The 10,590-nt window shown below is 43.9% G+C and overlaps 2 protein-coding genes across 4 annotated transcripts; both read right to left on the reverse strand.

The window, feature by feature from the left end:
- Positions 1-1,088: 1,088 nt before the first annotated feature.
- On the reverse strand, positions 1,089-3,268 carry LOC129813832 (high affinity immunoglobulin epsilon receptor subunit gamma-like). Of its 3 annotated transcripts, none has more exons than XM_055866389.1 (5): positions 3,109-3,268; positions 2,637-2,731; positions 2,300-2,359; positions 1,547-1,567; positions 1,089-1,428 (listed from the first exon to the last, which is right to left on the reverse strand). In XM_055866389.1, exons 1-5 carry the CDS (start codon positions 3,161-3,163, stop codon positions 1,360-1,362), a joined length of 300 nt encoding a protein of 99 aa, XP_055722364.1. In that variant the 5' UTR covers positions 3,164-3,268; the 3' UTR covers positions 1,089-1,359. The 3 variants fall into 3 exon arrangements, with proteins under 3 accessions (XP_055722364.1, XP_055722363.1, XP_055722362.1); XM_055866388.1 differs by having other exon boundaries at positions 1,547-1,609; positions 3,109-3,267; XM_055866387.1 differs by having other exon boundaries at positions 1,547-1,612; positions 3,109-3,267.
- A 1,768-nt stretch (positions 3,269-5,036) lies between these two features.
- On the reverse strand, positions 5,037-10,248 carry LOC129813831 (vang-like protein 2). Its single transcript, XM_055866386.1, has 7 exons — positions 9,928-10,248; positions 9,574-9,697; positions 8,700-9,307; positions 8,366-8,499; positions 8,099-8,234; positions 7,354-7,600; positions 5,037-7,116 (listed from the first exon to the last, which is right to left on the reverse strand). Exons 1-7 carry the CDS (start codon positions 9,996-9,998, stop codon positions 6,856-6,858), a joined length of 1,581 nt encoding a protein of 526 aa, XP_055722361.1. The 5' UTR covers positions 9,999-10,248; the 3' UTR covers positions 5,037-6,855.
- Between the last annotated feature and the right edge of the window lie 342 nt (positions 10,249-10,590).

Consider the following 10,590-nt stretch of genomic DNA (forward strand, 5'->3'; position numbering starts at 1 on the left):
CTTGGTGAAACATAAGATATTACAGTTTTTAATGTCCCGTTGGTAGAATATTCATGATCGTAGCTCGTTTATTTTGTTATCCAATGATTGCACGTTGGCTAATAGGACTGATGGCAGATTACCCACTCGCCGTCGGATCCTTACAAGGCACCCTTACCCCTGACCTACACCCCTCTGTCTCTTTCTCAAGCGAATTACGGGGATTTGGGCCTTGTCGGGTGTCTGAAGTAAATCCTTCACGTCCGACTCGTTAAAGAAAAAAAATCTTTGTCCAGTACGAGGTGAGTAATCGCTGTCGTGATATCCAGAATCTATTTTTGGTCATAAGAGACAGTGGCTGAAACATTATGTACAAACTACATTTCAAATAACGCAAAAAAACACACACTATAGCACAATTGGTTAGGAGTCCATAAAACGGCAGCCATTTCCTCCGGCTCCATTCTTTGGTGTAGATAGGAACATTGCTGAAAGACGTACAATGGCTCGAACAAACAAGAACAACCATATCGACATGCACAAAAACAAATAGTGTGATCAGTATAATATAAAGCCTTTGCAAAATGCCCCCATCAATACCCCGGAAGCAGTCATAGGGTGTATCATTCAGGACGCAAAGCCCAGACCTGCCTTCCTCCTGGGTAATTATGTGTGAAACACATCTCACTGTCTTAGAAATGCCTCGAACATGATGAAAACAAGCCCTCAGGGTGAAATTCTCCTTTAACATAAAACACTGACAGCTCACTGGTGTGGGGGTAAGTCTCAATGTAAAGGCACCAATAATTTGGAACTTTGGATCTGTGAATGCCATCTAGTGGTCTTTCTTGATCTCAAGCAAGGATACCTGGCTTTGACAGATAAAATAATCTTGCATGCAGTCGGTCAGTCAGTCGGTCAGGCAGTCGGACTCTGTGCAGTCAGTTGTTGAGCCTTTGTTGGGTTATTCCCACTGTGACACAGTAGTATGTAGTAGTAACACTGTAACATAGTAGTAACACTCATATGGTTTTGTAATATCAGTTTAAACATGGACAGAATACATTCATGTCAATGAAGCTGTAATCAAAAAAGAAAACGGACCCTGATTTAAGGTAGTTTCTGAATCATTTAATCATTAAATGACAAGTTAATTGATAGTCAATTATAGAAAGTGAAAGGGCTGCTTTACAGAATAAACAAAATACATCTTTAACACTGCCCATCTCAGGCCCCCAGTCAACAGCCACCAACACTACTGGGCCAACCTAACCTAAGGAAAGCAAGCAGTCCTATAGATCTAAACTAATTTAAATGCCATGTAAGATGGGGTTGTGGTTTGTTGTTTACCACCACTCACACTACTGTCTTTTTCCTCTATCACACCAGCATCGCTTTCTTCTGCAACTTGATGGTCTCATAGGTGTCCTGACCTTCATGGGTCAAACCCTGTGAGAGGAAGAACAATGAGGGACTTGAAAACAACTTGAAATCCTTAAAACTGCATTATTCTTTGTCATTTATGATATACTGTAAGTCATAATAAGAATAAGAAAAATGATCTTACTGCGTAAAGTCCCTCTCCTTTCTGTAAAATGGAAATTACGAGAGCTGTTATCTGCGTTGTTATCTGCTGAACGCACACATGCACACGTGCGCACACACACACACACACACACACACACACACACACACAATTTATTTTATCAGAAAAACATTTAACAGAAGAACATCATTCCTCATTTCTCCTTCCGTCTTTCTCGTGTTCTCCTTCTCTACTTATTTTTATCGGCAAAGACAGGAATTGGTGTAGAAGACCAGACACAGAGGGTGATGATGCGACCGTTTAAAGCTTTTACTACTCTTAGCTTCCACTGTAATTTGATTTTCTTTCTACGTAATCTGTCTACCGGAGTATTTCTGTGTAACAGGATATAGTGTTGCATTTTAGTCTGACTGTAATGGAAACTGTGTTTATAAGTGGCAGGGTTGGTGGTCAGTTCTTGTTAACAGGAAATTATCACAATTGCTGAAGGAGGGGGACGAAAAGCAGAACTGTGGACTTCGAGGTGACATGGTAAGACGGCATATGACTTCTTACATAGCTAGTTTGTTGAACAACCAGGATGAAACATTTCGCCAGCTGAATTTGATCAACATTCAGATGTATACATATATTTTTTGGTTTGTAAAGAAAGCTGGAGTTGAATATTGGTTATTGAGAGTATTGTGTAAATTATACATGCCCAATACACATTCACTTTCTCTCTCGCTCTTTCTTTCTCTCCGTCTTACATACGCACACACATTTTTATTGTACCTGTGGATACCCGCCCGTGCCCTGTGGAGATCCGCCATTGTTTATGTAGATGGAATGCATCTGAGGAACATGATAAATATCGTTTTAATTAAACAGCTGTGTGAATGTGAAACATATTCTATTTATGTGGGAGCTGGTCTTCAATTGGTGAGGCATTTATATTCTCATTGATGTTTTGAATGTGCTATTATTATTGAAACATAAATAGCATTTTACAGTATGAATATTGTTAATATGGTCATGGAGATATGTGTGCACTGCATACCCTGATGTATCATATGTTTTGTGGATGGTGGGATGATTTATAATGTGTTATAGAGCGTTTATAATTCCTTACCCTCAGTCTGCAGTACAAGATGGTGAGAATGACGCCGTAGATCACGAGAATCCCATCCAGGATATAACACAGTTTCCCGTTTGGCACTTGAGCCTCTGCACACATTATGGGATCACATTGCATCATCATCATCATCACTATTCCATCATGTAAAAAAAAATGTATCAACCACAAGCCTACTATTTGTATCTGTTCATGTTGTAATACTGCAAATAATGAATTATACATGTAATACACATTAGTGTTAAGAACATTGTAGTTAAATATAAAGATAAATCATCTATTGCATAGAGTGCTGAATTACTAGGCCATTAAGTTGAGGATCAGGAGTAATTATCACAGTACACTGAGTATACATGTCCCTCTATGTGTGTGTATATGTATGTATATATATATAGTATAAATATCCCTGTCCATGATGGAATTAAAAAAGTGCTGAACATCATAATGTAAAATGAAACAGGATTCTCACCTGCAAGGCTGAAGTTCAAGAGTAGAGCGACCAAGATCAGAGATCCCCGAAACATCTTCGTAGCAGGCACAAAATGAAAGAAACGGTTAAAGAGAGTAGATGGAGAGTTGGAGTACTTGGTGTTATTTCAATGGCTGTCTGTGGGTTTCTGACACCTCTGAACAGAAAGTGCAGAGAGCTCTAGCAGGAAGTTATGGGCTCATACTGGTGTCCGTTTTAATATGCTAAAACCACATGCTTGTCCCCTTCCCACCCACAGATATACAGTACTTGTCAACTTCAGTGAGAAGAGAAGATGGAAACACAAACATGTACACATTTATGATGCATACATTATTACACTGTACCTGGATACCTCATTATGTGCCATATTGTAATTCAAAAGTATGGATACTGTGTAAGGCTACTTGTTAGTGTGATTAACTTTTTTTAAACACAAAATCGGATTTGCGCATGTTCAGACAGAAGTCATTAGCTGACATGGCTACGCTATTTGTCATAGTAATGACAGGCGTGTGGACAGTGGTGTAGGCTGATTGGCGGTGGTGCTCCTGCTTCCTATCACACAGAAGTTCTGTAGCAAGCTGAGGTGACAACAATGGCTGCCATGGACATTTCCCAGTTGATTTGAATGTTCAAAATCATAGTGTAAGAACCCCTTTAAAGCCTCGAAGGATAAGATCCAACTTTCTAAATGAGTTTGCCTAGCCACAGCAGTCAACTAGCTAGGTCGCTTTTTTGCTTTCTAGCACATTCACTACTTTGTAAACAATTATCTAGTTACCTACCACATGTTCTTGTCAACAAAGTAGCTAGCAAGCAACAAGATATGCCAAATAACATTCTAAAAATCACTTGAGGGCAAATAAATCAGATTTGACCATTCAGACACAAGTCGCATGGCCAGGTATCAATCAAATTGATTTATAAAGCCCTCAGCCGATGTCACAAAGTGCTATACAGAAACCCAGCCTAAAACCCCAAACAGCAAGCAATGCAGATGTAGAAGCATGGCGGCTAGGAAAAACTCCCTAGAAAGGCAGGAACCTAGGAAGAAACCTATAGAGGAACCAGGCTCTGAGGGGTGGCCAGTCCTCTTCTGGCTGTGCCGGAAGGAGATCATAACAGTACATGGCCAAGATGTTCAAATGTTCATAGATGACCAGCAGGGTCAAATAATAATAATTACAGTGGTTGGTCAGCACCTCAGGAGTAAATGTCAGTTGGCTTTTCATAGCCGAGCATTCAGAGTTCAAGACAGCAGGTGCGGTAGAGAGAGTCGAAAACAGCAGGTCCGGGACAAGGTAGCACATCCGGTGAACAGGTCAAGGTACCATAGCCGCAGGCAGAACAGTTGAAACTGTATCAGATTTGTGTCTTGAAATTTCCTATTCCATGTGCTTTTTGACTGTTCAGACCGCAGGAAAAAGAACAAATTCGAATCAGATATGCCAAAAAATAGAATGAGTCACTTCAAACTGCCAATATGAACAAGGCTTAAAAGCTATATTGAATTTAATAATGTGGTACTATGCACACAAAAAAAAGGCAATGGAACTGATCAGGGAAAAATAAGTTTTAGGTAAGAAAGGGAAGTTTAAACTCAATCTGAATTATTTTTATCCTTCTCTGAATTATGAAGGAGCTCTGAGATCAGGGATTATATATACTGTAGATTGCTTCTTGTTTAAAGATCTCACATATTCCATTAAGTCTTTAATCATCTTCTAATCAGTAGGCTTACCATACTCTTTTTGCTAACAGGGCAGGATAATGATAACCTCTTACAACCATCTGGAACTCTCCCAAGATTATGTTCTGTTTCACTACACAGATTTCAGCGGTAGTCAGTCTGGTAATATGAGGCTAGGAAAATGACAGACAGTGCTTCACACAATCACAACTCGGTGTGTGTGAGAGAACAGGTGCACAGGAAAATGGTTTAATAATGTCAAAAACATCTAGCACACTATACAAGCTACTATTATTAATAAAATAAAAAATACAAGTCAAATGTACATGTGTACAAGCTGTCCTCTTTTCCAAAAGTAAATGTTTCATTTTTATTGAATTGCATTAACTTAGGCATCTTAAAAAAAAGAAACAAACAAGCTCATCATATAAAATGTACCTAAACCCTAAATTCTAGAATCCCTAAAAAACTGGAACAATCATTTGCATTCTGTCATCAAGATGTTCTCATCAGTTATGTCAACTAGTTCTGAACTTTGCTTCATTGGTTGTTCTCACAGAAATGAGGGGCATTTCTGCTTGAATTAAAATGACTGGCAGTCATTGTGGCTCAGTTGTCCAAAAGAAGGTAGACAACAGTTTGGAGCAGTTCAAGTCTCAACACCAGGCTGCCAGTTACAGTATGTCTTGGTTAGAACCGAGAAGTTTAGTGATCAGAGAAGTGGTTCTTTGCCAGAGATGACCGGACAGCGTTTCGTAGATCATACATGGGTAAGGCTGTTGGATGCAGCAATCATACTGTGCTTGTTTTAATATGTGGCACAATCTGGTGTTTTGATACAACTGCAGAGGACTTGCAGTGAGGATACAATCACATGTTCCTGGTCAGAGGGAAATGGATGGAGGACAGTGGACACAGGGTAAAGACAAGAGGAGTCCATTCAAAAAAGCTTAATTGAACTACAGGTTATTCAGGACAGTCTGTCTGAGAAAGCTGTCCCAAGGCAGGGATGTATTCTCAGACTTCCTCATTCAATGTTACCAAAATCATGATAACGTGTGTAAAAAGGCAAGCGTAAAATTAAATGAGAGCCACATATACACAGAATATATGACTCCTTACAACATACAGTCTCAGGTACAACAAGCTCAGGAATGTAGTTCCTTCCCAAACAGATGGAGACAGTTGGCCTACATGCAACAAGAAAAACCTTAATTTAATACGTATACATTCAGTAATAAAAAAGTCACACCCTATATAAAACAGGCCTAATCATCACTTCAAGCACAACACACTGGCAATGAGTAGAAGCGGTATACCAACTTTGCAGTCAGCTGACTTACATTTTAGTCATTTAGCAGACACTCTTATCTAGAGTGACTTACAGGAGCAGTTATGGTAAAGTGCTTTGCTCAAGGGCACACTGGCAGATTTCCCAGCGGGTCGACTTGGGATTCGAACCAGCAACCCTTTGGTTACTGGCCCAACGCTTTTAACCGTCAGGCTGAATGCCACCTTTGAGAGTTGTACTCTGATTGGTCCTTTCATAAGACATGACACAACACCTCTAGCGGGGTCATGGCTAGAAGGGATCCAGCTTTTGTCAAATTAACGTTAGGTTGACTTTCGTAGCAGGTTAGGAGAATTAACGTACCAGGTTAAGATAATAAGGTTAAGAAAAAGGTTAGTTAAAATGCAACTTTTGATGTTAATTTGACAAAAGCTGGATCCATTCTAGCCACGACCCTCTAGCAGTCAGATAGTGATCTTTATGTGATGAGTCTACTACACAGCGATGTATTCCAGTGGTTGCAGTCAAAGTAGCAATAAATGCTGTTATTCATCTAAATAAATGTAGGCCAATGCTCCCGTTGGAAAAACAAGGGAATTTTACAGTGTATCATGAAGTCATGGTCAAGGCATCCATCTTCTTTCTGTGGAAGATTGTAGCTTCATCACAATCTGTTAACATCCATGACAATGGTTCAATAGGAGATTACATGATCTAGCACCCTGCGTATCCCAGTAGGATGAGGGGCCTCCACTGACCCACTCTACACAGAGGTCTCCGACTGTAGCCTCATCACAAACTTGTGGCTCTTGGGGTCGATAAACTCCTCACCAATACGCAGGAAGGGGAGGGGCTGCACCGTGACGACCAGGGAGAAGTCAAGGCGGCGCAGGGAGAAGACCAGACCCTGACGCAGGGCAGAGGTCACCGGCTCCTCACTCACTAGAGTCCAATGGCGCCCCCTGCCGTTCTCACGCTGGTACTGCAAGGTAGGGCCCGGGCTGAGGTAACGCTCCAGGAAAGCCTGAAAAGACAAAAATACAGCCTTTCAAAATCAACCTTAGTGAGGAAGACCTGTGAATGGGTACAGAATAGATGAGTAGTTAAGCACAAGTGACTGTTTGAATTGTAGATTGGATCAAATACATGCTATTTATCCCAAAAGCTGTTGTAACATTATACTCAGGAAGTGACACAATGTATCCCTTCTCTTTGCGGGTTATACATTATAGACAAGTGAACATGATACGTTGTTTCTCACCTTGGGGGTCATGTTGTGAGTGATACAGAACTGCAGGTGTGTGAGGATGCTCTCCATGCTGTGGTAGGGCTGCTGGCGCGTGGTCCTCAGGTACTTCTGCATGGCCCGGGCCATGGGGGCGAAGATGGCCTGAGCCGCCTCCCGGGGGTCCATCACCTCACGGGGGTGTTTGGGAGACGATGCTGCGGGGTCATCATCCTGGAGACGCTTGATGTGGGTGAAGGCCTCTTCCACTGCCACTACCAGCCTGGACAACACAACAATCATCATTATGATCATCATCATCATGCTCCCGAGTGGCGCAGCGATCTAAGGCACTGTATCTCAGTGCAAGGGCTGTCACTGCAGTCCCTGGTTCGAATCCAGGCTGCATCACATCCGCACGTGATTGGGAGTCACATACGGCGGCGCACAATTGGCCCAGTTTCATCCGAGTTTGGCCGTGTTAGCCCGTCATTGTAAATAATAATTTGTTCTTAACGGACTTGCCTAGTTAAATAAAGGTTAAATATTTGATTATTCTTTGAATTTTTTAAAAATCATGATACAGGAGAGCTTAATGGATAGTGTCATCAGTACTGTGGCTGAAATACACTATGAAAGGGACTGGTCATTCTCTAGCAACGTACATAACAAAATTCACTAAACACAAACAGAACAGGGACATTAACAGGGTTTGTCCCTCTGTAATCACTTAAAAGTATATTATAGAAATGTATAGGAAACAGGATGTTGTCCGTCTTACCTGGCCTTCCGCTTGCGGCACCTGCGGTCCAGCTCGGCCTCCTCGTAGTAATACTCACTGTGAGAGTTGTCTCTCCTGCGGGCTGCAGCAGCAATCATGGCCCGGGACTGACTGTTGGTGTTATTGGTGCTGTTCTCTGTGGATCAAGACATATACATCAATCAGTGGATGGATGAATGGAGTGAGGTAGGGGTTGGTTAGTTGGTGTATGAATGGATGGATAGAGGGATGAGGTAGAGAAAGTAAGTAGTCTACAATGCTATTTACCATCCAGAGAGTACACTTTGAATCCAGACATCTTCTTGGAGAGGATAGACTTGGGCAGGTTGAGCAGCGCAGGGTTGTAGACAGGGAAGTCCCTGTAGTACTGATCCAGCACCCACACTGCTGCCCTCTGGACACTGGAACACACAGACACCATCAGCATCACATTGAGCATACAGAAACAGCTATAATGTACATACTTGCCCTGTGTAAAAACATGACAGGATGGACCATCATCATCGTGAGATCCATCGTCATCATAATCTTTATCATTGTGTTATTAATGATCTTCCTCATCGTTTGACACACTACAGTCACACACAGACAGCAGACTGACCTGAGGTGTCCCACGTTGTAGAAGCGGCTAGCCCCATCTGTCGTGCGCACCACCTTGAGGCAGAAGGCAGGCTGCAGGTGTCTGACCTCCAGTAGCACCAGGGCCAGGTACTGGATAAAGAGCAGCGCGTCCACCAGCGACGCCGCATACTCCACGATGCCTCTATAGTCCCTTTCCCGGGGCTCCAGCACACGCACGCCATAGAACAGCCAGTAGGACGCCACGAACAGGAACACCAGCACCATGAACAGGCAGCGGAAGACGAAGAAGCGGGGCAGGGTGGCGCGCGGCGGGCGCAGGAACAGAGCCCAGGAGGAGATGAGGAGCACCAGGAGCTTGAAGGCCAGAGAGACGTATAGACCCTCGCAGGGCGTGCCGCAGGGCTCCAGGGCCTCACGCCACAGCAGCTGGGGGAGGACCAGGAAGGCCAGGGGGGTGAACAGGGCGAACAGGCCCAGGCAGCCGCCCAGCACAGGCCCCAGGAAGCGCTTGCATTCCAGGGGAGACGATTCCTCCAGCTCCTTGGAGACGCGCGTCAGGTCCTCGTTGGAAACGCTGTGTTCTGATGTGCCTGTGACCACAGTGGTGGTCTCACCCCAGTTGTCATCCTACAGAGAGGAACAGAGACATGAGATAGTGTAAACATAGAGGAGAGTTTGGGAGGGGGCTTTAAAGAGAGGACTTTAATGAGAGGATAGAGGTGTTGAGATTTGGATGGGTATGGAAGATGACTGAGGCCCTGAGGTTTTTCTGACCACATAACCTGATCTGAGTTTTTCCTGGTTAGGTCACATGGTCAGGAAAACCTCTGGCCCTATTATGAGATAAAGATTTTGAGATGTAGAGGGGTTGGAGAGGAGGTTGTGATTCTGACCCGGTCATCTCCGCGGGTGGATTCTGCGTCTAGCAGTGGCTCCCCAGGGGCATGGACGGTCACAGACTTGTCTCCACGGCTGCTGCCGTCTCTGCTCTTGGAGCGATGCCTGTCCCTCCGATCCCTGGAGCACAGAAACAGGACAACCACACAGTTATGTCAGCGTGTTAAGCCCATGTCATTGTGTGACCGAAGCCTGGGGGTACATGTGTGATCCGTGCGTGTGGTTGCTCATCAATGTGCCCATTGACTAATGGATCGATGTGTATTACACACATGCCTTTGATCTCAGTGTTTACAGTGTGCATGCACGCTTGTGTGTTTTTGGGGCATTTGTGACCACACTTCTGGTACCTGTGCTTGCGGGAGCTGCGGGAGTGGGACGACTTGTAGGAGTAGCCCGAGTACTGTGACTCGTTATCCATGTCACGGGTCGGTGGGCAGGGTTTGCGGGCCCCTCCTCCCCCTGTGGCTTGTTCCCTGGCTCCGCCCAGCTGGCTCTTGCGCTCAGAGATGGACTTGGTGGACAGGGCCAGAGGCAGCTTCAGCAGGTCAACCTTACTCCTGAAGGAATCTATTTTGGAGGCCGGAGGATAGGGAGAGGTAGAAGAGCCCACCAGATAGAGGGAATAAGGGAAACGATGGACTAGAGAAAGGAGGGAAGGAAAAGAAAAGCTAGACTAGACAGGGGGGGTGAGAAGATATGATGGTTGGGAGTATAGGAGGCAGGTGTTGAAGTGGACAGGTCCTGAAATAGAGTAGAGAAGGGGTAGAATTAGTGACAAAAACAAACTCCTATCCCTAAACTGTGGTGTTAAAACCAACCTGTTTCTTGGTATTTGACCCTGACTGTCTACGCAACTCAAGACGACGTTAGTCAATTGAGCTAAAATATGTTAGCTCTAGGTGTAAAGATAAGCTTTCAGATCTCAGGGAAGGTTGGATTACTGTGTTTTCACAAACTTATTTGACCTCTCCCTCTTTCCCCATCTCACATTCCCTCTTGGTCTCCCTTGG

Source organism: Salvelinus fontinalis, chromosome 17 (genome assembly GCF_029448725.1).
Source record: "Salvelinus fontinalis isolate EN_2023a chromosome 17, ASM2944872v1, whole genome shotgun sequence".
In the NCBI taxonomy this organism is placed as follows: domain Eukaryota; kingdom Metazoa; phylum Chordata; class Actinopteri; order Salmoniformes; family Salmonidae; genus Salvelinus; species Salvelinus fontinalis.